This window comes from Schistocerca piceifrons, chromosome X, assembly GCF_021461385.2.
Source record: "Schistocerca piceifrons isolate TAMUIC-IGC-003096 chromosome X, iqSchPice1.1, whole genome shotgun sequence".
Classification (NCBI taxonomy): domain Eukaryota; kingdom Metazoa; phylum Arthropoda; class Insecta; order Orthoptera; family Acrididae; genus Schistocerca; species Schistocerca piceifrons.
In genome coordinates, this window is record NC_060149.1 from 141,056,721 (window position 1) to 141,083,996 (window position 27,276).

At 40.9% G+C, this 27,276-nt stretch overlaps 1 protein-coding gene across 1 annotated transcript in view; it reads right to left on the reverse strand.

The window, feature by feature from the left end:
• Positions 1–27,276, reverse strand: part of LOC124721938 (filaggrin) — a 345,545-nt gene that overhangs the window by 56,359 nt on the left and 261,910 nt on the right. The window contains exons 11-13 of the mRNA XM_047247096.1: positions 24,789–24,940; positions 23,431–23,619; positions 62–205 (exon numbers count right to left, since the gene is read on the reverse strand). Of these exons, the coding sequence (XP_047103052.1) occupies positions 62–205; positions 23,431–23,619; positions 24,789–24,940 (485 nt within the window). The remainder of the gene's footprint in view (positions 1–61; positions 206–23,430; positions 23,620–24,788; positions 24,941–27,276) is intronic.

Consider the following 27,276-nt stretch of genomic DNA (forward strand, 5'->3'; position numbering starts at 1 on the left):
GTTCACAATAATTTCTAAAAAAGGATTCTATTATACTGCACTGAGGGATAAAGAAATCTACCTTTGACCATGAAAGCATATCTCTGATAGAGAATTTTTTACGGAAAATGCCCTTTTTATGGATATTGAGGTTATCTTGTGCATATTTCTCAATATCACTCTCAGATGGCAACTTCTTGTCCCGACTCAGAACGACGTGTGACTGCTGAAATGAATAAAAATCAAATATTACTCTTCACAGAGTTTTAAAAGAGAAACAAAGCAGTCTGTGCATGTTCACTACTATTTTAAAAATATCTATGCCAATACAATACATACAATGTAAGTATGTGAGAGTCAACTGTAGTTTCTATACGTGTAAAAATAATGTACACTTAACAGAGTTTTGGTCTTGATCCACTGGATAGTCTGCAATTTTTACGGATATACTGTATAGAAAATAATAGAAGTTCAATAATATAAATCACACATATTGCATAATGTTTAAATACTGTATCATACCACAATTGGAAATTTCAAATCCATCAGTATATTTGACACTAAAATCTCGAATTTAAATACTTCTATCCAGTAAGATGTCCTCATATCTTTTCTTAAAGGTATCTGCTGGGAAGCCTTATCTAACGAAGACAAAGAACTTTTTATGGAAGTAGTGGTTTAAACAGTGAACTTTCTGACCAAAGTTAAGAAAGTAGTCATGAAATAAGTAAAATTGTCACTTATTGTCCTTTAAGTGATAGTTATTTCAAAATCAATCATTAACTGATTTTAGGATTACAATCCTCAAACTTTTGGGACACAGTTATGGCAAGAAGAAAAAGCCATGAGTAGAAAATCAATTTTTGTTACAAATCCATATCAGGTACTCATTTTTAATAGTTCTTGAACATTATCAACTGAAATAATGTCGCATTTGAATTGCTCATATCATAAACATGATATGTTCTTGCAGAGTGCTAATGACTGTGCTGGTGAGCACCAAAAAACAACAACAACACCACCAGCAGCTGCAATAAATACCCAGAGCATCTATTTTCTTTGAAAAGTTCTCAATATTATTATACAGGAAGTATGAATCCATAGGCAACTTTTATGAGAAATCAAGTCATCAGAGGAACCTGATGCAAAAAGAAGAACCTATCTCATTAACACAAACACAACTGAAACATATCTGCTGAAACTCACAGTCAACATTAATGCCAGATCATAATGGATGTCACTAAACTGACAAAGTAATATATAAAAAGTCGTAAGAGTTTCATATAGGAGGTCACTGATGGCTGAAAATGAAAACGTCATTGTCGTTGTAAGGATGTCAAAGATATCTAATGATAACCACATCACAAAAATGGAGAAGGTAAAATGCAGTCTCACTCACAACTGAGTGCACATGCAATTTCTGAAACTATACACATTTCACATGCACGAAATGAGCTCTCAAAATAACAATGCAAGGTTAATGAAAAGTAAATATTCAAGAACCAAGACGAAATGTGTCAATTAGGTTGAATGCTTTTGTATTAATTTCTCAGAGCTTGCGAATTTATTTAATAAGAGTTCTGCACAAGGAGGTTGGGAAAATACACACACAACATCTGGTAAATATTTACATTAGTAGATTTCCAGGCTATTTGAAAAGGAAAATGAATGAATGAATGGGCAATGAATTATCTGAATAACTAAAATGGATAAACGTTACCTGATTTTGTTTCAGAAACAAATCATAAATTGAGACACTAATGTTCTCATCCCTGTACACGTAAATGCAACTGTAAGTATACATCACTAGCAAATCTGGCAATTCTTCACAACTGCTAAATATGTATGGGAACCGGATATACATTCCAATCTACTCCTTCCCCCTCTCTATGTCCGTCTTCTCCTCCTGCTATGTATCTTCACCTCCACCACCTCCACCTCCACCTCCACCTCCACCTCCACCTCCACCTCCACCTCCACCTCCACCTCCCCTCTGTTCCCCTCTCTTGTTCGTCCCTCCCCCCCTCTATCCATCTCTCCTTTCCCCTCTCTCTGACCTTGTACATTGTTATTGCCAATGAAATGCAATGGCAATATTGTATGTTGTAATATGGGGTATGGGAGATCGCTCCTGCTGCCAGATCTGTGAACTTAGCGAGGTGCTGCAGTTGTTAGCACACTGGACTCATTTTTGCGAGAACTATGGTTCAAATCCACGTTCAGCCATCCTGCTTTAGGATTTCCCTTAACTGCTCCAGTGAAATGCTGGGATGCTTCCTTTGAGAGGACACAGCCGATTTCCTTCCCCATTCTTGAAGTATTTCAAACTTGTACTCTGCCTCTAATGATGTCAGTGTCAATGGGACATTAAATACTAATCTTGTTTGCTTGCTTACTTGGATCTGTGAGGACAGTTGTTTCAACTATGGTATTTTAATTAGTTTTGATCTGAAAATAGGTAGGATTACAAAGTTTCAAACGAGTCAGATTCTGTAACAGTATACCAATCATAAACCACGATTACGACTTTCCTGTTTTCTATTACAACCAAATGTGAGGAAGAAAACAAAATAGCACTTAGTTTTGTTTATACTTTTTGTTAAAAACCATATAAAAGGAGAAAGAATATATATGGGAGAAACAATTTTTCTAATGGCTTAAATGCTCGCTATTGTAGTTAAAACTTGCAACAGAAAACCTGCACAATGTTATTTAAGAAAATATATACCTCATGTCCACCTCAATGTTTATAAAAGTATTGTGTAAAAGTCTGAAGCAAATTGGTCACGAACTCTGAGATTTTTGTTAACAATGTTCCCTCTTTATTTATTATTATACATGTATTTATATACCACATATATTTAAAAATATGCAGCCTATATCCATACGAATGTTTATTACAGCTTTGTGTAAAAATCTGAATTAAATCTGTAAAGAACTTTTCGAGGTTTTTGATAACAACAACTTGTCTTTATACAGAAATACAGATTACTAATAATTATCATTTGTTCCTGTGCAGTGACACATGCACGTATTTTCAAAAGGCCGCACATGTGGCAGTGTATGTCATCTACTGAGGGCACCTCAGACTTTGTGTGTGTGTGTGTGTGTGTGAGAGAGAGAGAGAGAGACAGAGAGAGAGAGAGAGAGAGAGAGATATGTCACCATCAGAGCTCACAACGGTCCCCAGTCTATTTAAGTCTAGCCGAGCTATGATCGGCCTCCATTCTCTATTTGTATTGCTGCAGCTCTTTGTGTACACAATCTGGTCCTGCTGAATGTTACTTAAATACAGTGTTCAAGTTGTTAATGCTTCTGTGGAATAAAGTCATGTTCAGTCTGCTGGTCATGTTATACCTAATTACAACATGAGTGGTGATGAATGTGGTCCTGTTCCCTGCACAAATTTTTACTCTGGTTGGTCCTCCATTTATTCTCAATATGACTGATGGTACTATAGAGGACATTCTATGTCGGTTGGTCAAATAGTAAGAATCATTCCCCACGGCGTTGCACCACCAATCACAGGTACTTGATAATCAAATTCAGGTGCTTCAACCATTGGCTTCTGGTTTGTCTAATCTGCAGGCTTCTCAGTCTATGTCACCTGCGGTTTTGCCCTCTGCAGCCCCCGTGGTTTATCTGCCTCCCTTTTCTACATACAATGAGACCATTGAGGAATGGGATGCATATGAGAAATGTCTGTGACACAACTTTCAAGCTTTTGGGATTACTGATGTTATTTTATGCCGCACCTTGTTCCTTTCGTGGATATCACCAAGAATATATCAAGTCCTACGTTAAATCACCCCTTTGCAGGGTTCATCATCTTTAACATTTGACCAGACGTGTGAACTTTTTTCCAAATACTATTGTAAGCGCACCCACGTTACTGCATCACCGGCCGAGTTTTACTGTAGTAGGGAGCAACCACATCAATAGTATCGAGCACGGATGGCTGAACTCCATAAGTTACGTAGTCATCATCATTTTGTGTCCGATGTGTATAAAGAGCCATATGCTGGTCAGATTGTGAGAGAAATTCTCTTTCGTTTAGCTCCAGATTGTGAGGTGTGAGAGCATGCCCTCCAGTGTGAAAATCTTCAAAATTTTGGCTATTGTACAGTCGTTCACCCGAGATGTCACAAGCTGCAGGTAACCAAATTGAGTCGGGGTGTGAGGTATCAGCAATCCAACCCTCTTAACAGCCACACAAACAAATTAAACATGCCAGTAAACACCAATGTACGCATTCCACGGTCCCATCCTGCCCAAAATGCTGGGCTACCTGTCATAATTGCAAAAAAAAGGTCACATTGCTTCTGTTTGTAATGCAAAAATTCAGCACAACGATCCTTATGAGAATATGGATGTAAATATTGTATTGGCTATTTCTGTTGCACCAACAACCTTTTCATTGATCTTATGATTTTTCGTAAAGTTCTGCACATACAAGTGGATACAGGAGCTGTGGTTAACCTAGTCAAATTCACAAACTTATACGGACTTGGGCTTTTCTCGGGGCTTCTTCTCATGTCACGAAAGTTAGTTAATTACATTAAACAAAGTACAGGGCTATTACAAATGATTGAAGCGATTTCATAAATTCACTGTAGCTCCATTCATTGACATATGGTCACGACACACTGCAGATACGTAGAAAAACTCATAAAGTTTTGTTCGGCTGAAGCCACACTTCAGGTTTCTGCCGCCAGAGCGCTCAAGAGCGCAGTGAGACAAAATGGCGACAGGAGCCGCGAAAGCGTATGTCGTGCTCGAAATGCACTCACATCAGTCAGTCATAACAGTGCAACGACACTTCAAGGCGAAGTTCAACAAATATCCACCAACTGCTAACTCCATTCGGCGATGGTATGCGCAGTTTAAAGCTTCAGGATGCCTCTGTAAGGGGAAATCAACGGGTCGGCCTGCAATGAGCGAAGAAACGGTTGAACGCGTGCGGGCAAGTTTCACGCGTAGCCCGCGGAAGTCAACGAATAAAGCAAGCAGGGAGCTAAACGTACCACAGCCGACGGTTAGGAAAATCTTGCGGAAAAGGCTAAAGCAGAAGCCTTACCGTTTACAATTGCTACAAGCCCTGACACCCGATGACAAAGTCAAACGCTTTGAATTTTCGGCGCGGTTGCAACAGCTCATGGAAGAGGATACGTTCGGTGCGAAACTTGTTTTCAGTGATGAAGCAGCATTTTTTCTTAATGGTGAAGTGAACAGACACAATGTGCGAATCTGGGCGGTAGAGAATTCTCACGCATTTGTGCAGCAAATTCGCAATTCACCAAAAGTTAATGTGTTTTGTGCAATCTCACGGTTTAAAGTTTACGGCCCCTTTTCCTTCTGCGAAAAAAACGTTACAGGACACGTGTATCTGGACATGCTGGAAAATTGGCTCATGCCACAACTGGAGACCGACAGCGCCGACTTCATCTTTCAACAGGATGGTGCTCCACCGCACTTCCATCATGATGTTCGGCATTTCTTAAACAGGAGATTGGAAAACCGATGGATCGGTCGTGGTGGAGATCATGATCAGCAATTCATGTCATGGCCTCCACGCTCTCCCGACTTAACCCCATGCGATTTCTTTCTGTGGGGTTACGTGAAAGATTCAGTGTTTAAACCTCCAACCCCAAGAAACGTGCCAGAACTGTGAGCTCGCATCAACGATGCTTTCGAACTCATTGATGGGGACATGCTGCGCCGAGTGTGGGAGGAACTTGATTATCGGCTTGATGTCTGCCGAATCACTAAAGGGGCACATATCGAACATTTGTGAATGCCTAAAAAAACTTTTTGAGTTTTTTTATGTGTGGGCAAAGCATTGTGAAAATATCTCAAATAATAAAGTTATTGTAGAGCTGTGAAATCGCTTCAATCATTTGTAATAACCCTGTACTCCTATTCTCAGCCAGTTCCCTGCCCCAATGACCTAAAAGTTGATAGTCTAGTCACTTACATTTCTTGTTGCAGATAACGCACAAAACAGAGAATCTTTTTGAATTAGGTGCCTTTAAGTTGTTTGGTTTTACTATTTCAGATGAAGTGAATTTAGTGTCTGAACAAGTGCCATATACACAGTTAGATGCATTATATCCTGAGTTTTCCTCTGTGTCTCCCCTGGATTGGGGTGTACCAACAATTTTCAAGTGCACATTGACATGAAACCTTCCGATCAGCCTCAGTTTTTTCCGGGTCCATCCAGTTCCAGTGGCACTCGGGGAACAAATTGAAAATGAATTAGACTGCCTCATGGAATCCGGCATTGTTCAGCATATTGTATCAAGTCAATAGTCAACCCCTTAAATATATTAAAGAAACTAAGAAACCATCAGGCCAGTTACGCTCCTGCAGTGATTTTAAAGTTTCTGAGATTGCACAATCTGTAGTGAATACATACCTGATACCGCACCCGGACAAACTCTTTGCAAAGTATCAATACTTGCGGTTGCCTTTTGGAGTCCCCAGTGTCCCACTATTTTTTAACATTTTTTGGAACAACTTACAATGTCTGTGCCAGGTTGTGCAAACTATTTGGATGATGAGGTAGTTTCTGGTGCCTCCACTGAGGAACATTTAAAAAATCTCCGTACTCTTTATTTCTGTCTTCCAAGTGGCCAACTTGAAGTGCAGCTTAGAAAAATGTCAATTTTTTTAACCTTCTATCATTTATCTTGGGTTTGAAGTTCCTTGCATGGGTCTCAAACCCCTGCATCAACATGGTTTTTGCTGTTGTGTTGCTTCCACACCCTACCTCAGACAAAGAACTTCTGGTTGTTCTAGGCAAAGTTGTCTACTACCCTAAATTTTTGCCAGGGGCAGTGACAATCTTGCAGACATCACAGGAGTTGCTGCGCATAGGTACTCAATTTCTTTAAAGACCATGTTGCAGTCTGTGACCTGCTTAGTGATGTACCCATGAGGCTTCTACTTCATCCTTGCAATGGACACTTCACAGTACAGGTACTGGCTCATAAATATCTCGATGGCTCTGAGAGGCCTATTGCTTCCGCCTCAAAAACACCGACTCCTGCCAATATTAGGTATTTTCAGATAGAAAAGGAGACTTTGGCCATTGTATATGCTGTGAGTAAATTCCATAGTTTTTTTTAATGGTACTAAATTCCACCTGGCCACTGATCACATACCATTGGTTTCCTTATTCAGTCCTTGTGTGTCGTTACCAGATAAAAAAGCATACTGCATTCAAGGTTGGGCTCTTTTCCTTCGTGTTACAACTACGAGATTCATTTCTGCCCTACGAATGAACACGCAAATGCCAAAATAAGTCATTTTATTATGAAGACACCATTCAGTTTTGATCTTTGTAGTGACAGACAAGTATTTGTATGTCTTATATTTCGCACAAAGACGTCATTAAATGAAGGGAAGGGGTGAAACTGTGCCAAAACATAGAGTTATTCCTAATTATGTAAATCTGATAGCATGTCATAAATTAGTACTGATTTCAATTTTCTGTGCTTAAGAATAAAATTATGTATTAAATGCGGAGTGAAAATAGTGTAATGCAAAATGGACATGAAAGTACTTGTTTTGTGTTTTGATGAGCATTTGTAGTTCTGTTGCATAGTTTCTTTTTCCTTTTTTTTTTTTTTTTTTTTTTTTTAATTGTAATGAATTATAAAATTATGTGGTGATAAATGCGTGTAAAATTATCTAATGTATTTAGGTTTAAATATTTAAATCTTATAAAATTGTAAACAAATTGTGTCCACGTTTAGGAATTATTTTGATTAATGCAGTGTCACGTGATCCGACTCAGGACTGGGGATATGAGTATGAAAGAGGGTTTTTTGGTTGTTGTCCATTGTGGTGGTAAGTTCAGAGCACGAGTGTAAGCATGGATGCCAGTGTATGCAAATAAACTGTGAAGGTTCAAATGGCTCTAAGCACTATGGGAGTTATCATCTGAGGTCATCAGTCCCTTAGACTTACAACTACTTCAACCTAACTAACCTAAGGACATCACACACATCCATGCCTGAGGCAGGATTTGAACCTGTGACCACAGCAGCAGCGTGGTTCCGGACTGAAGTGCCTAAAAGCGCTTGGCGACAACGGCTGGCAACTGTGAAGCAACAACGTGAAAGTGTGTAGATGCGAGACAATAAACCATGTGTATGAATTGCGCCGATTATCATTTATCCAGGTTAGGTAGTGAAGGGAGACAAAAATTTAATAGTCATGGGTGACTGGAATTCGAGAGTAGGAAAAGGGAGAGAAGGAAACATAGTGGGTGAATATGGATTGGGGGAGAGAAATGAAAGAGGAAGCCGTCTGGTAGAATTTTGCACAGAGTATAACTTAATCATAGCTAACACTTGGTTCAAGAATCATGAAAGAAGGTTGTATACATGGAAGAATCCTGGAGATACTAGAAGGTATCAGATAGATTATATAAAGGTAAGACAGAGATTTAGGAACCAGGTTTTAAATTGTAAGACATTTCCAGGGGCAGATGTGGACTCTGACCACAATCTATTGGTTATGAACTGTAGATTAAAATTGAAGAAACTGCAAAAAGATGGGAATTTAAAGAGATGGGACCTGGATAAACTGAAAGAACCAGAGGTTGTACAGAGCTTCAGGGAGAGCATAAGGGAACAATTGACAGAAATGTGGGAAAGAAGTACAGTAGAAGAAGAATGGGTAGCTCTGAGGGATGAAGTAGTGAAGGCAGCAGAGGATTAAGTAGGTAAAAAGACGAGGGCTAGTAGAACTCCTTGGGTAACAGTAGAAATATTGAACTTAATTGATGAAAGGAGAAAATATAAAAATGCAATAAATGAAGCAGGCAAAAAGGAATACAAACATCTCAAAAATGAGATCGACACGAAGTGCAAAAGGGCTAAGCAGGGATGGCTAGAGGACAAATGTAAGGATGTAGAGGCTTATCTCACTAGGGGTAAGATAGATACTGCCTAAAGGAAAATTAAAGAGACCTTTGGAGAAAAGAGAGCCACTTGTATGAATATCAAGAGCTCAGATGGAAACCCAGTTCTAAGCAAAGAAGGGAAAGCAGAAAGGTGGAAAGAGTATATAGAGGGTCTATACAAGGGCAATGTACTTGAGGACAATATTATGGAAATGGAAGAGGATGTAGATGAAGATAAAATGGGAGATACGATACTGCGTGAAGAGTTTGACAGAGCAATGAAAGACCTGAGTCAAAACAAGGCCCCGGGAGTAGACAACATTCCATTAGAACTACTGATGGCCTTCGGAGAGCCAGTCCTGACAAAACTATACCATCTGGTGGGCAAGATGTATGAGACAGGTGAAATACCCTCGGACTTCAAGAAGAGTAAAATAATTCCAATCCCAAAGAAAGCAGGCGTTGACAGAGGTGAAAATTACCAAACTACCAGTTTAATAAATCACAGCTGCAAAATACTAACGCGAATTCTTTACAGACGAATGGAAAAACTAGTAGAAGCCGACCTCAGGGAAGATCAGTTTGGATTCCGCAGAAATATTGGAACACGTGAGGCAATACTGACCTTACGACTTATCTTAGAAGAAAGATTAAGGAAAGGCAAACCTATGTTTCTAGCATTTGTAGACTTAGAGAAATCTTTTGACAATGTTGACTGGAATACTCTCTTTCAAATTCTAAAGGTGGCAGGGGTAAAATACAGGGAGCGAAAGGCTATTTACAATTTGTACTGAAACCAGATGGCAGTTATAAGAGTCGAGGGGCATGAAAGGGAAGCAGCGGTGGGGAAGGGAGTGAGACAGGGTTGTAGCCTCTCTCCGATGTTATTCAATCTGTATATTGAGCAAGCAGTAAAGGAAACAAAAGAAAAATTCGAAATGGGTATTAAAGTCCATGGAGAAGAAATAAAAATGTTGAGGTTCACCGAAGATATTGTAATTCTGTCAGAGACAGCAAAGGACTTGGAAGAGCAGTTGAACGGAATGGACAGTGTCTTGAAAGGAGGATATAAGATGAACATCAACAAAAGCAAAACGAGGATAATGGAATGTAATCAAATTAAGTCGGGTGATGCTGAGGGAATTAGATTAGGAAATGAGACACTTAAAGTAGTAAACGAGTTTTGCTATTTGGGGAGCAAAATAACTGATGACGGTCGAAGTAGAGCAGATATAAACTGTAGACTGGCAATGGCAAGGAAAGTGTTTCTGAAGAAGAGAAATTTGTTAATATCGAGTATAGATTTAATTGTCAGGAAGTTGTTTCTGAAAGTATTTGTATGGAGTGTAGCCATGTATGGAAGTGAAACATGGATGATAAATAGTTTGGACAGCAAGAGAATAGAAGCTGTCGAAATGTGGTGCTATGGAAGAATTCTGCAGATTAGATGGGTAGATCACATAACTAAGGAGGAGGTATTGAATAGAAGTGGGGAGAAGATGAGTTTGTGGCACAACTTGACAAGAAGGGACCGGTTGGTAGGACATGTTCTGGGGCATCAAGGGATGACAAATTTAGCATTGGAGGGCTACGTGGAGGGTAAAAATCGTAGAGGGAGACCAAGAGATGAATACACTAAGCAGATTCAGAAGGATGTAGGTTGCAGTAAGTACTGGGAGATGAAGAAGCTTGCACAGGATAGGGTAGCATGGAGAGCTGCATCAAACCAGTCTCAGGACAGAAGACCACAACAACAACAACAATGAATTGTGCCGATTATCATTTATCCAGATCAGATTTGTTTATTTATTTATTTTTTAAATAAATAAGTTTCATGCAACCATTCACTACCAACCCCCTTTGCAGATGAGCCATGTGGAAAATAGGTAGTGAATGAGCCCGAGTACAGTTGCAGTCTTCTTGGATGATGCTGTCACATGCATGGGACCACATACATGTGGATTTCGGTGGCCCCTTTCTCAATGCTTACTGGCTGTTGGTCATTGATGAATATCCTCATTTTCCATATGTGATTTGCTGTGTTTCCACATCCACAACTGCTACTGAAGCAGCCTTGTCCAAAAATTTTTCACTCCAATGCTTGCCCACGATGTTAGTGTCCAATAATAGTCCACAATATTCATCGCAAGTGTTTGTGACATGTTGTGATTCCTGGGGTATTGATCACATCCTTGCCCAGCTGTTCCATCCACAATCTAATGGTGAAAACTCAAAATAAAAAAGTATGTTGCCAGCTTATCGTCCAATGTTGCCTTAGATCAGTTTTTCTCCTCATACCGTTTCACACCATTCGGCAAGAAGAGACCGAAGGAGTTACTCCACAGGCACCAGCTGAGGACACTGCTAAACCTCCTGTATCCTCCACCTGGGCATCAACCCAGGCAGCCACAGTGCCTCTTCTGATAGGGTGTGCTTGTCTGGGTGTGTCGTTTTGGACATTGCCATAAATGGATTCCAGCTGTCATTGCCAGCTGTGACATCCACAAGGTGCATGGTCTCTGCCCGAGGCAGCATGATCAGCTTCACTTTCAAGCAGATGGCCAGGCACCCTCTCATGTCATATCATTGTCTCTGATTCCACCAACATCAGGCGTCACATCACCTGCTGCTGCCAGTTCTCTCTGCCAGCATGGACAAGAGCATCCGTCCTCAGTGGCCGAACCACCAGTTCCTCTATTGCTTCTGGGACCCATTCCTGAGCAACCACTGATACCATTACAACAGCACCATTAGAGCTGAGATCGACATGGAAACAGCCCTGGCATCACTGGTGTTGCCATATGATTTGACACAGGAAGGTGGTCACAGACTGAGTCTACACCTGAAGCACTTTAGGCTGTACACTCCTGTTGCAGCATATCACCTTAGCCAGAGCTAGTGGATGAGGAGGACAGTATGGACATCTCAAGAATTTGTGATCTCCATGAGAGAGGAGGAATGCACATACTTTCAAAAGGCTGTGCATGCGGCAGTGCTATGTCATCCACAGAGGGTGCCTCAGGTTCGTTCGTGTGTGTGTGTGTGTGTGTGTGTGTGTGTGTAGAGACATCACCGTCAAAGCCCGCCACAGGCCCCAGTCTATTTAAGGGCAGCCGAGCTATGCTCAGCCTCAGTTCTCTATGTGTATTGCTACAGCTCATTGGGTACGTTGAGTGTTACTCAAATACTATATTCAGGTTGTTAATGCTTCCATGGAATAAAGTTGTGTTCAGTCTACTGGTCATGTTGTACTTGACATCAAGATGGTTGTTGAGTGATGGTTGGAAAATAAGGAGACAGATTTTTATGACACGCAATCCAGAAGTTTGGTGTTCATCATGATAAGTGCCTTAGTATTGGCTGGAAATTACACTGAAAAGTAAATTAAGGTATAGGCTTTCATATAACAATAAATTGTTTAAAAAATCCACTTGCATTTATTTAACACAGGAACAGCACTTAAAAAAAGCCTCATATTTGCAAAAATATTCAACACTCAGAAAAAAAAACCAAATGAAACGTAACTTAAAGAGGTGTAGTACACTGTTCCAGCAACATGCACAAATCCTTATTTCTAGGGATAATTTTATAATGCTGCTCCCAAGAGCCAGATACTCAGCACAGCATCCCAGTGTTCTTGAAGTCAAATGAGACTTTTCTTCATGCTACACTCTACTATTGTTGATTTCTCTATGTGCCCGAGTCTTAAATGCCGGATGTGCTCCTCACAGTATTTTGAGATATGATGCTTTGTTTGCCACATGTATTGGGGCCATTTTCACAAGAAATGTTGTCTATCCCAGGTATGATCCATTTTAGCGAGTCTTTTACAGAACTGAGGTACTCTTTCATCTTAGGTGGTGATTGGAAGAGATTTTTATGTTGGATTTTTCAAGCAGCCTTGCAATTTTGGTTGAGAGCAGTCCCAAGTAAGGCAGGAAAGGGCATCTCCTGTCTTCTTCCTCACCTCTCAGTTTACTGCATCTTTTATCGTCTTGAATGTACTACCAATCTGTGCTTCACTATAGCCATTTTTACAGAACCCTTCTTCAAGTGTCGTGGTTTGGTTGGAGGCTTTCCTTATTGCAGATGACACCCTATGTACCAGGGTGGTTGGCACTGCCAGTCACTACGGCAAATTGTGGCAGCTCACAGCATGAAGGTACAGGTCTGTGTAGGTCTTGTTCCTCTGTATTGCATGGTCTGGTGTATATCCAAGAAAAGGAGACAACCGTTCTTCTCTATTCCTACGGTGAATCGCAAGGTTTTGATGGATGGTGCTGAGGTGGTACAGAAACACATTCAGTGCCTGTCTGCCATGCTCCCACACCAAAAGAGTATTGTTAACGCACCAGAAGAAGTGCTCGGGTTTTTGGTGAGTGGTTTAGAGGACCCCCTCCTCTATGCATTCCACGTACCGATTTGCAATCCCAGGACCCAGTGGGGATCCTGTGTCCACTCCATTCAGTTGTTCATAAAACTCTCCATCACACTTTAAGTAGGTGATTGTTACTCCAGGCTCAAAAAGTTTATTGACTTGTGCACCAAAATGTTGAATAAGGGTGCCAAAGAATTTGAAGAGATACTTTCACAAACAGTGATTCAATGTCAAAGCTCACAAGCAGGTCATCCCTTTGACAGTCACATGTCCTTAAGTACTTCCATGAAACTGGCAGAGTTCCTAATGTGGTGACTGCACTGTCAGTTAAGAGTTTTTGGAATTGTCATAAGATATTTAGTGAGACCGTAATCATGTCAGTTAATAGTGTTGAGTACTGGTTCCAGAGGCACACCTCCCTTGCGGGATTTCGGGGAGTCCATACAGGTGTGGTGTGGCTAGTGTCCTGGGATATAGCCACTTCTTCACTACTTCTGATAGATTTGAGCTCTTCCAACAGAGCTACCGTTTTACTGTGTGTGTGTGTGTGTGTGTGTGTGTGTGTGTGTGTGTGTGTGTGTGTCGGGGGGGGGGGGGGGGGGGGGGGGGGGGGGGGACGATGACTAGGGGCTTATCATCACGGTTATCAGTGCCCATAAGATGATCAACAGAAACAAATGTGGTTAAAAATGTAAAAACGTGAGAAAAAAATAGAAGGCAAACAGAGATAAATATCATGGTGGATAGCGTTAATAATTTTCAGATAAGGCGGCTTCACTGATTCATATACTGTACACCCATTGTCTAGCCACAACTGCATCAAAGCCCTATAAAAGTGGAGCAAATATGCCCTGTCTGCTCCCCAATACCTGTGGTAAAGGCACTTTTAAGATATTCAGTGTCATCTGTGTTCTGGCTTTCAGGTCTCTCACGTGTAGTAACCACATCAGTCTGGAGTCAAAAATGAGACCAAGAAATTTCATTGGGTCTAAAATTTGAATGGTGTCCCTCATATTCAAATCAGGTAGATTAAAATGAAGACACACATTTATTTGAAGAAAACTGAAAACTTGTCTTTGCAACCCACTCCTCTAAGCTCTGCATTATAAGTTTCAACTGACAAGTCACTGTTCCAACACTAGAGGAGGAACGAAAACTGCAAAATCGTTCACAAAAAAAGGAGCACAGTAAAGGATTCCTTACTGTAGAAATTATACTATTTATGGCAATGGCAAAGAGGGTAACACTGAAAACAAAGCCCTGAGGAACACCATTCTCCTGCTCAAAATGAGCAGACAGCACTTAGATAGGAAGGACCATATAAAGATGGGGAGGTGGCCACAAAAGCCCCATTGGTGGAGCTACCCTAGAATACTGTGTCTCCAGTAGTGTATAGGCCTTACTGATGTCAAAGAATACACTGATACAGTGATGGTTACATAGTAAAGCCTCCTGAATAGCCGCCTTTAGCAGAATCAAGTTGTTGACAGAGGATCGAAATCTCCCAAATACACACTGAGAGTGGCTAACGAGTTGCCTGGTCTCTAACATCCAGACAAGACGACAGTTAACCATTTGTTCCAGAGCCTTTCCTATACAGCTTGTTAAGGTGACGCTCCAGCAGCTATTGGAACATGTTTGATACTTTTCTAGTTTCATGAGAACTATCAGAATGGCCCCTCTCCATGAGTCAGGAAGGTGGCCTCAGTGCCACATCAAATTGAAACATGTAAGAATTTCCTTTGATGCTGGTTGATCACAAGGATAAGGGGCAGTTGTAAAACTCAGAACTGTTGGATCTTAAGCCCAACTCCCTCTCTGTGGTCACATGGTAGTAGAGGAATGTAAAACCCTCACTGACATTGGTAGCAGTCAACGCAAAATGCTCTGCCATCATGTGAGCGATGTCTCCGGGCATTGTTTAGACACACACACTGTTTCAGTACTGCTGCTGTTGGTAAGCGATTGTATTTACCAGGAATCCTCCTGATGGTTTCCCATACTTTCGTAGAACAAGTTGAATGGTTGACAGACTCCAGGAATGCTTCCCATGATCTCCTCTTTCACTCCTTAATTAAACTGAGCCTCAGCTGTTGCACTTGAAAGAGTGTGAGGTCGTCTGCTGTTGGGTGGCATTTAAACATTCATAGAGCTGCATGCCTGACCTGGAGTGCAGAGCAGCACCCAGTTGTCCACCAAGATACAGTGTGTCTCCTAAGGTGACCTGAGGACTTTGGGGTGGATAAGGAAGCACCTTGGTGAATCACTCATGTGATGTGGTCCACCCTTTCCTGGACACAGCCTATGAGTTCAAACACAGCCAGTTGGCTGAACATTGTTCAGTTAGTCCTGCTGACCATCCATTTTGGTGTCTTCCGTTCCAATAATACTCCATGGAGCAGGTGGATCCACAGCAGTAAGTGGTCACTGGAATGAATGGCGCCAATTGCTTCACACTGAGCAGAGTCTGATGGCTGGAGAGCAGAAAGAGAGCTTGATGGCTGAGGATGATCCAGAAGCAGCTGAGAAATGAGTGGCATACACAGCTCATGAGACATCATGAAGCTCCCCAAATCTCAATACCTAGGCCTAGGTATAGTTTGAGCCCCATAATACCTGATGGGCATTGAAGTTATCCAGCAGTAGAAGTGGGCGGAGGAGTTGTTCCACAAAGCCTATAAGAGCCTCAGGATATATCACATCTTGTAAGGGTAAATACATTGAGCAGACAGTGATGGACTTCAATGTCTGCTGTTTTTAGGTAAGTAATCAAGGAAAGAGCAGAGAAGTGGTGTGCGTTATTGACAAACACAGCAACCCCTCCATCGGCTTTTTCCCCAGTCAGGTGATACTTGAGGTGGAGGGTGGAGGTTCAGCCATGGGGCAAGATGGCTGCCCCAGACAGACTTCATGTTCTATTGGCTCTGAAGCAGAAGCAGCAGAACTGTCATCAGGTCAAATGACATCTTACCAGATTCTGCCTTTGGAGGTGCTGGGAGCTCTGCAACTGTGGCTTTATCTCATGTTCTTGGTGAGTGAGGGTGTGGGGGGTACTATGGGTTCTGAAACAACTGCAGTTTGACACGTGCACCTGCAAACGCAGGTAGTAGTGCTGACACTAGCAAACTCCATTTGTGTAAAAGCATTGCTGTCAGAACAGGCTTTTTCAAGGCTGAAGCAAAAGATGTAGTGCATGTGGGACGCTTCTTGGCCTTGCGGATCATGGCCTCACCATACGTGATGTGTTTCACTGTTTCAATCTCCTGCATCTTCCTTTCTTCAAGAAATGGTGACCCTGGTGCAATTTAAATCCTGTCAAGGACGTGAACAAAGGACACCTTTGTGGGTGGCCTCACAACATTTTTCGTTAAGTGGCCTCTCCGTTACATCCCACAGTTATGTGCCCAAAGAGCTGGTATTTAAAACTGTGCAATGGGATGGGGACTATGGTTGCACACTTAGGCAAATGAAACCTGCCTTGATATGCTCTGGGAGTTTTGTGCTATTGAAGATAACCAAGAAGGGGTCAAGATTTTACCGGATCCCCACCCACCCATTTCATGACATTCTGCACATTGACGATACCTCGTTCAGCCCACTCATCTTTTAATTCCTCTTTGGAAATATCAAGCAGATCTCTATATAACACAACATCTTTGCTGCAGTTCAAGATGTTGTGGATCTTCATTTCTATGGCATATTCCCCAAAGCATTTAGCTTCTCGGAGATTCGTTGCTTTTAGGGAACTACACATTTCAACCAACAGTGTTCCATTTCGCAATTGCTTGACTGATTTGAAAGTGTCAGCATTGCCCTCCAAACCTTTCTGAATCTACAGATATGAAACTTTCTCGAAGCTGCCCTCTATCATTTTAACAATAAAAAACACATTCTGGCCAGCAGCATGCACTCTGCTACAATAAATTGAAGGAGTCTGAATAATTCCTGGGCCAAGAGGACTGTCTACACATGCCCTATTGTTAGACTGAGTGTTGGTACCTACCAGGAGCACACCCATTTGGCTGGGAGGAGGAGGAGAAAATTTTGAGGGTTCCATTTCGGTCCCACGAGCAGCTACTAGACAGAGCCCTGTGTGCCTAGGTAAGCCTGATACAACTGAGGTGCAGCAGTTTCCCCAGAGGCTGCACTGTAAGGTGGAAAATTATAGGACTCCTCTCAATAGGTCAGGCATGCACTACAGTGTGTTGCAGGGTACGTTGTGTTGAGAAATAATCGTTAAGAAAAAAATTCGGTGTGTTGCACCATTTCTGGGTTAATTAGCATTGAAGTTAACCACTCAGGCTGTTGCACACGTAAATTCAAGTATCCTACCAAATACAAATATTATCAGTTGTTCTCATAGCGTAGATGATCATGTACAAGGCTGCTCAGCCTTTGGCTCAGGTTCAGTACCTACAACAGTCCCATGTCCAATTTTTTTATTGCTATCTTGTTTGCTTTGAGGAAACCAAATGAAGAACATGTTTGCAGAGACAGTCTCTGGTGGGCTCTTGAATTTGCACGCAAAATGGTCTGATTGGCTAACTACAATCCTAATTAACTCAGAAACGATGCAACATATAAAATTTTTTCCTTAGTAATTATTTCTCAGCACAACCAACCCTGCAACACCCTTACAAGAGATCCAGGCTGTTTCTGACAACCCAATATAGGTTATAGGTCAGAGAAGCTAGCAAAGTCTTATAGACAAGTGGGAATACTGGCAAGTTATTTGTATATTTGACTGAAATAACATCATATAGCCTCTCGAACCATGAAGTTTCATTTCATTTCCTCTTCCTCTTCTAGGTATTTCACTTTTTTGTCAGACTGATATGACAATGAACATGACAGATGACTCAATATGTTTTTCCTTTGCAGATGGCAAAAGTGTTACTGTGCAAGATGTGGAATGTAATATAAATGAATGTTGCAGGTTAATGCTCAGCTGCAACAAAACACAATGAATACAGTTTCTAAAATGGAACTGTGGCAAAAGTGAAATTTTATTGTCCTAAGGTGGTCAAATAGGCAGTGAAGTTGGCCATTCTAAATTCTTAGGGCTGAGGATTGATGGAAGGCTTTCTTGGAAGGAGAAACCATTGGAGGCAGCTCAGTCAGGTCCTAGTCTTCATTTGCGACACACCAGAAAACTAGTAAGTTACATTATTTAGCTTTTTCTGTGTGCTTCTATAGTTTAATTCTTACATTAGTAGTAGTAGGAAGGATAGGGTGTACACATACTGTATGCAGACAAGGTAAGAGCTGGCCCCAGTTTGCGAACAGCTGAAAACACAATGCACGTTGCTGCCTTGAGATGGCCGCAGAGAATCTGGCGCATCACATGGGACGCCTCACATGTTGCTTGTTTCGCCAGGGGAATCTGCTACCAAGGGATTTTACAACATACCCACCGAGGGGCAGTCACTCTTACTGCAGAGTGGCAGGTTCTAACACATTCATGTCACTGCTCCAATGTTAGGTGCATTACAGAGCCCCTTAGGGGAATAACTTCCAGGGCTGCAAAGAAATCTGATGTGCCTTTGTTATGTCTCCTGAGTGGCCTCATCTGAGATGTGGAGGAAGTCCTGCCTGCAGCTCTCGAGGATGCAGGATGCAGTCATCTGCAAGTTGTGGCTCATGTTGGCACCAATGATGCCTGTCACTTGGGTTCTGAGGCTATCCTCAGCTTGTGCGGGTGGCTGGTGGCAGTGGTGAAGGCTGCTGATCTCGCTCTCAGAGAGCAAGCAGAGCTCACAATCTGCAGTGTCATACCCACATTTGGTTGGGATCCTGGGATCCTTTGATAAGGAGCTAAGTGGAGAATCTCAACTAGAGGCTCCATTGATTCTGTGACGATCTTGGCTGCAGATTTTGAGACCTGTGTTGTAGGGTGGATAATTGTAGGACTCCCCTTGATAGATCAGGTGTGCACTACACACAGGAAGTTGCTACTCAGGTGCTAGTGGAAAGCACATGGTCAATAATATAAGGTCCTCTCATGAGCATTCGCCAGTCAATATGCAAAGAGTAAAATCAGATTGTGTACGAAGTAAAAACACTTCAATTGTCAAAATTTTAACTGTAAATTGCTGAAACATTTGTAGTAAAATTCCTGAAGCTACAGACCTCCGGAAACGATGTTGCACACAAATTATTCTCGGAAAAAAGAGCTGAGTGAAACCCAGGGTAGATAGCTCTGAAATATTCAATGAGGCATGGAATGTATATTGAAAGAGTTCACTGCAGTCGACAGAGATATTGTCTATCAAGGTCAAAACTGAGCCTGAGTGGAAGTTATCTGAACACAAGTATCCAGCTTATGTCAACTTAAGTTAACCATCAGGTGTTTTTACTGGCCACCTGATTCCACCATAATAGTTGGAGAATCATTCACAGACAGTTTATCCTCAGCAGTGCGGAAGTACCCCAGTTATCCAGTATTAGTTGGAGCAGATTTAATCCTGCCAAGTGTTGGCTGAGATGTCTATGGATTCATTGCAGGTAGTAGGGACAGACAGTCTTGTGAAGCAATTCTGAACACATCTTCCAAAAATTGTCTTGCACAGCTACTCCGACAAACCACATGCAGTGGAAATATTTAGACTTTATAGCTATAAACAGGCCTGAACTTATCAACGGTGTCAGCACATATACAAGGATTGGTAATCATGACATCGTCATAATGACGATGGTTACCGAAGTTAACAAATCCATCAAGAAGACTAGGAGAGTACTTATGCCAGAAAGAGCAGATAAGCAGTTGTTAGCATCGTGCTTACACAATGAATGGACATCACTTAGTTTCAATATGATGGACATGGAGGAACTATGGGCAAAGTTTAAGCTGACTGAAAATCGCACTCTGGAGAAGCAGGAGCTGACTAAGTGGATTAAGGACAGAAATGAACCTCTGCAGTTTCATTATAAAATTCAGAAAATGCTGAGGAATCAAAGATCATTGCACTCTAAATTCAATAAAGAACATGGAAATGAAAGAAAGAAAGAAAATTAGTAGTTAACATCTTGACAATGAGGTCATTAGAGACAGAGAACAAGTTCAGATTAAAGAAGGATGGGGAAGGAAATTGACACACCGTTTCAAAGGAATCATCCCAGCATTTACCTTAAGCATTTTAGGGAAATCATGGAGAAATTAAATCATGATGGTCAGACAGGGATTTCAACAGTCATCCTCCTGAACGTGAGTCCAGTGTGCTAACCACCGCACTATCCTGCTCGGTGAACATGGAAATGTCAACAGGCAAAAGTTAGTAAAAACTTACATGTCTATAAAGAAATCGATGAGCAAAGCATACAACAGCTTCATCCGTCATATGTTAGCGAAAGACCTTGCTGAGAAATGATGAAAATTCTAGTCCTACATGTAAGGGGTAGTCAAATGAAAATGAGATAGATGGGAAGAAAGTATATAAACTGTTCTTATTTCAAAAGTAATTGTCATAACTGTTTTCATGTAACCCACTGTGAGAGAAGATGCTCAATGCTTTCATGAAAAAATGTTTGTGGTTGCCTACCAAAACCACAATTGTACCCAAGTGTGCACCACTGCATCAAAAGTGCATTTATGGCCATGTAGACCTTTCTTCAGGGCTTCAAGAGTATGGAAATCTCATGGGGGGAGATCAGGACCATATGGAGGATGTGCAAGGGCTTCCCGGCAAAACTTCTGCAGTGCAGTTGGAGCAACCTTGGCAACATGTTTCATGTTGCTTATTCACATAAAGTGGAGTGATTATGTGATGTAATAATGGGGACAGATTTTGCATATGTTAGGACCCCCCTTCCGAAAAGCTAGCTTAGCACGGGGCATGTAGAAGCTAAAAAGCAGGAGGAAGAAGGTTGGGAGAAAGGGTGTTGTGAATGTGTAACATAAATCACCCAGTAACCACCCAGGTAGCCATGCATGTTAAAAGCACTGCTTCCGGGACAGGGAGGTGTGCCAGCCCTGGATTGAATCTGTCCGGCATTTTAATGATGAGGGTCGGTGTGCCAGCCTGTCTGGATATAGTTTTTAGGTTGTTTCCCACAGCCCCCTAGGTGAACAATTCCTGCCTCAGTTACATGATTGCAAACATTTAGAAAATTTTTGCTCCTTTTACTTCAATAACACTACACATAGACAGTTGGTGCAACACTCCATCCCAGTGGTAGTGGGATGACAACAGGAAAGGCATCCGGACACTCCTTGAATTAACCCTGCCAAATTCATTCATAACCAGGTAGACCCTGCACCGATGTGGGGCAAAGGCACACAAAGGAGAAGAGAAGAACATGAGTCGCAGCAAGGAGGACAGTATAAAGCTTTAAAAACTTGCCCAACCAAATCTAAGGTAAGGCATTGGTACACCAGTGGGGAGAAAATAAGATGTGGAAAGTCATTAAACAGGAAAATAAGCTATATTAAAAATGAAATAACTTCTCACAGCCTATAGAGATTCTTAAACACAGACTGTTCTGAAAATTTGTGCTTGTGAATTTTTAATAGCTACAACTATACCTGTAAAATTTATAACGAAAAAACATGTGGCACTTGCAATACACAACTGATGCATGAATAGGTCACTACCTAACTATTATCAACTGTATGCAGACCACACTTTTATTATAAATCTTAAAAGTATTGTTATAGCTATTAAAAACTCACAAGCACAGATTTTCAGGACTATTTGTATAGGGTTAGGAATCTGTATGGGGCTATTTAAAAAAAATGCTATATTAGAAATTTATTTTTATTTAAATAATTATTTTCTGTCTTTTTTTTCTTGTGCTTGTGAAAATTTGCAATGAATTCTAGACATTTTCATGACATTATATATTTTATTTACACACACACACACACACACACACACACACACACACACACTAGCTTTCCACCTTCGGGTTCGCATATGTCACATACCGCCTTGAATGCATTTTGGTACTCCCACCACAACAAGCTGGTCCTGCATGATAGCCAAGGTGTCGCACGGTAGCTGAGACATCAGACATTACTAACCTTAATCACACAATTCTCCTCCCCCTCCCCCCCCCCCCCCCCCACCACCACCCCTACCACTATCCCTATCCCTTCCAAACAGACTGACAAGAAAGAAAGGTAGTACTGAACTGTCACCCAGTTCTGAGCTATGTTCAAAATTTCAAGTCTCTAGCTCATTGGGAAGTTACTTTAAAATCGACTGCAAAATTTTTACCAAACAGACAGACAGGCAGACAGACAGAGAAACAAGAAAGTGATCTTACAAAGAAATGTTAAAATAGGTCTGAGCAACAGCACATTTCTTGATAAAATTTAAATGGCATTCTAACAATATGTCAGCACCCGTTCTAAGACAAAAAATTGATTAATCAGTCATGAATCAGCTAATGCTAAGAGTAGGGTAAATATTGTGCAATAGTTGCAGCAGACAGACACAGACAGGGATTTCAATGACCACCAAGTTACTTGTCCCTGCTTGGCTGACTGCTTTTGTGCTAAACCTCATTTTGCCATTTGGTCTCAACTAATGATGTGCATGCAATAGAACAAAGTAATAAGGAAGATATGAAGCTGGCTTTTCTAAGTTAGAATACATTTTTGTTGAAAATATATATAGACTCATATTTGAAATAATATTAATTCATTATATGAGCCACTGAAAAGAATGGTTTTTCCCAAATACATCCACGCAAAAAGAATGTATCTTGTAAGCTAGTGCATCTCCAAAAGTGACAGACATGATAACTGTTAAGATAAGTGTCTCACTAATTATGAAATTTACATCTATTTCTTTTCTTCAGGATTTTATGTAGATCTCTGGTGAAATCATTGTTTTCATGGTGGAATGATCATGAATATACTATCATTTCTTCTCTTGCCTGTCTTACAAAAATGTGTGGTAAGGTATTTAACTTTTTTAAATATTGCATTTTACCCTTGTGGTATTCAAACATTTGAGACATGAAACCCTTCTAATCACTGTTCCCAATTATAAAATCAATGAAGAGGCTTCAGCCCTGATCACATAACTCGTGCATTTATTATGTGACTGAAGCTGCTTTAATGCAACCCAAGATCATGCAGAATTAAGCAGGCCATAAATAAAAATATAAACATATACTGCCATGTACTTATGCATACGTAATGCAAAAAGAAACTGACCTGTCCAAGCTGCTGCGAGTCCAGGGTGAGAGCACTATCGCTGCTTTTTTTGGCCTCCATATAAGAAGGTGCCGGGAGAGAAAGTGGGCGAAACACAAAACTACTGTTGCCATTACCATTAATATTACTTTGATAATGACTACAAGGAATAGGCAGTGACAAGGTTTGGGGCACAGGACTACACTGGCGCTGAAAAAATAAAAGACATGAAAGAAGAAAATGAAACCAATAAAGCTACATTGATAGAGGCATGCAACTTTTAAAGTGTAAAATATGACACATGCAATACATCCACATCCCATATAAGTCTACTTCTGCATAGAAAAGGATGTAGATTGGAGAGAATTAATTGACTTAGTGTTGCCTTGTTGTCTGATTACAAGGCAGTGCAATGTCAGTGCATAACACTAACTTGACACAAAAGAAATGAGACTCTTCACATTACCAAGTAACTAATTACTGATGAGTATTTAGTGCAGAAATCTTTTTTTGCTGTGTCCTCATGCTGAGATAAGTTTCACCAAAGTTAATCACTGTAGTGGCAGTCAACAAGAAGTTTACTACAGATACGTTCTTCCACTCTGTAGGAAACTGTTGTGTAGGAGGTCTGACTGAACAGGGATTGTTTCTGCAAATTTATATGCATACCAAATACGTTCAGTTAAAGGCAGTCACCTTAAAAGTGGGACCCAATTGAGTCCACACATCTGTATTCCTCCTACCTCTGCTCCATACATTTCTTCACTTTATATCACACAGGGTTGGACAGGAGTGCTGCCATTTTCACCTTTCAATGTAATGTAAGAACATTTATGCTGTAAACTGCTCATCCACTGCCACTGAGTTAACTAATTTTGATGAAACATATCAGAGCTCAAGGACACGATAAAGCAGCTGCACACTAATATATTGTGAGAAACACCCTACTTCGTGTACATGTGATATGACCTCTTCGAAGAGTCAAAATAATTTTGACTATGAAATTTATAAAACTGTTGTTTAAACAAATTCAAATTAAAAATAAATCTCATTCCAAAGCTAAGTCATCTACTAACTACTGGTTGCATATACGGCTACCTTAGGTCAAATTTACAGAACAAGCAAGTAAAACAAAAACAACAGCTACTGAAAAATATTAAATTTGGGTAAAATTGTTTTCAAGTCTGCCTGAAAGGAATCAACATGCTGTTTCATAATGATTTTCTATTATATACAAGATGCTGTACAAATAACCACATGACAACAACTAGAATTTATATATTCCATAACCAAATATCTGTCCCTGCATGCTGCAATATTGGCAATGCTTCCTATTTACTTGGTGCTCTAAATAATTTATGATGCTCTTCCTAACTCACCTCTGTTTTCTCCAGTATTGGGGAATACAATGTAGGTGGTGGTGGTGCTTCCTTTTTCCTCTTCAAAGAAGCATGCTGTGTTTCAAGTGGAAGTGTGCTGGAATTATTTGGAATGGACAGTGCTGGATGCTGCATGCTGCCACCAAGTGAACCTATAATTAAGGGGACCATGAAGTAATTAAATCAATGCCATAATATCAGATTATTCAATAAATTCAAAAACTACAATTCACAAAGGTAGAACGACTGGACCCCAGCATAAAAAATAAATATTATCAACTATAAAAGCTGAAATTTCAGTGAACCACATAAAAAACAGAGCACAAATGCGAACTTTGTGACAAAGTATCACCATCACCACCACTATCACCATTTTGTATTCAAGATTCTGGTTTTTATTATTATAAAAAGGAAACAAAGGTAAGACTTTGTCTCACCTGTGATCCGGTCATTAGAGATGGAACACTAGCTAATTTGGGGAAGAACAGAAATGGCCAAACCCTAATTAAAGAAACCATCCACCAGATTTGTCATCCTTTTTAGTACAATTAAAATTTATGGCATCACAGAGGAATTTCTGAAAATGGTTCAAGTTACATGTTTAACAGAAATCAAAGGGGTCAATCTGAAACAATGTAGACATTAAGCTATCAGCCCTTACCTGACTGGGAACTAGATATACTATCTGATGAAAAGGAACCAGACACTCCTATGTAATGTGGAATTGACCACTAGATGTCACGAGGCAAATCTACCAGTATAAAATGAGGCAGAGAATATTGTGTTTTCAGCAGAGAAGCAATAACAGCAGAATGGATCAGTCAGGAGAGTTCAGTGACTTTGGATGTGGTCTAGTCATTGGATGCCACCTGAGCAACAAATCAGTCAGGGACATTTCAACCCTTCAAAGGCTGCCTAGTAGACCATTGGTGTGATGACTGTGTAGAGGGGATGTAAAGGAATAACAACAGCCACACGAAGACCAGGCAGAACTCACGTACGGACAGACAGGGACTGTCAAGTATTGCCGAGAGTTGTAGAAAATCGCAAGAAATCAGAGGAAGGAATCACTCATGAGTTCCTAAGTGCTACCAGTAGTCCAGCTAGCACAATGACAGTGCATAGAAAGTTAAAAATAATTGGGTACAATGGTCAAGCAAATCCTTACAAACCCCACATTTCTGTAGTCACTGCTAAGCGAAGCTACACGTGGTGTAAAGAGCAATGCCACTGGACAGTGTATGACTGGAAATGAGTGACTTGGAGCAATTAATCACAGTACAGCCTGCAACAACCCGGTTTGGCTATGATGAATGCCTGGAGAATGTTAGCTGCCATTATGTTTAGTGCCAACAGTGAAGTATGGAGGAGGCGGTGTTACAGTATGGGGGTGTCTCTCATTGTTATGGTGCAGTCCTCCTATTGCATTAACAATAAACACTAAATGTAGCAGGACATGAACACATTTTACAGCATTGTGAACTGTGTGCAATAGAGGAACAGTTCCAAAGTGATGACTGATTGTATCTGTGTGACAATATACCCTGTTATAAAGCAGCATCTGTGAAGCAATGGTCTGTGGATAATAACATTCCTGAAATGAACTAGCCTATCCAGAGTCCCGACCCGAACCCAGTGGAGCACCTTTAGGATGAATTAGTTGTCAACTATGCTCCAGATTCCAGCCTGCAACATCATCACTTTAATTGGTTTCGAATCTTGCGGAAGAATAGGTTACCATTCCTCCAAGAGGTATTCTGACACTTCATTGATACTGTGTGCCCAGCAGATTTCGAAGGAAGATTAGGGTTTAATGTCACATTGAGAACGAGGGTCACTGGGGATGGAACACAATATAGGAGTGTTTTTGAGGATTGAGAAGGAAATTGACTTTGCCCTTTCAAAGGAACCATCCCAGTGTTTGCCAAGAGCGATTCAGGGAAATCAGGATGGTCAGACTCATATTTGAATAGTTGTCCTCCCAAATGAGAGTCCAGTGTGCTAAACACTCACCACCTCACTCAATAGCAGAGTTCAAGCTATCATACAGGTGAAGGATGGACACATCCAATATTAGCGTCCACTAATATGTGTCCATATACTTTTCATCAGATAGCATATACACACATAAAAAAAAGTTTTGCTTCACCCCAGTTCCCAGAACTCCTGAAGACAGACGTTCACGGTGGATATTGTATCACAGACACAGGCCCTTTGACTGTTCGGAGATGTCACTAAACCCACCCAAAGATGTAAACAACCATGCATGAGCAGCACCTATTAGACGGAAGGGGTCCGACAGCCGATCAGTTGCAGTCACTCCACCAGGAAGGAGGTACACGGCTCATGTTGTCTGTAGTTCAACCATGCCTAGACAGTCAATACCGTGGTTCAATCGCGTCCGCATTGTTACTTTGTGCCACAAAGGACTCTCAACAACAGAAGTGTTCCGGCGTCTCGGAGTGAACCAAAGCGATGTGGTTTGGAC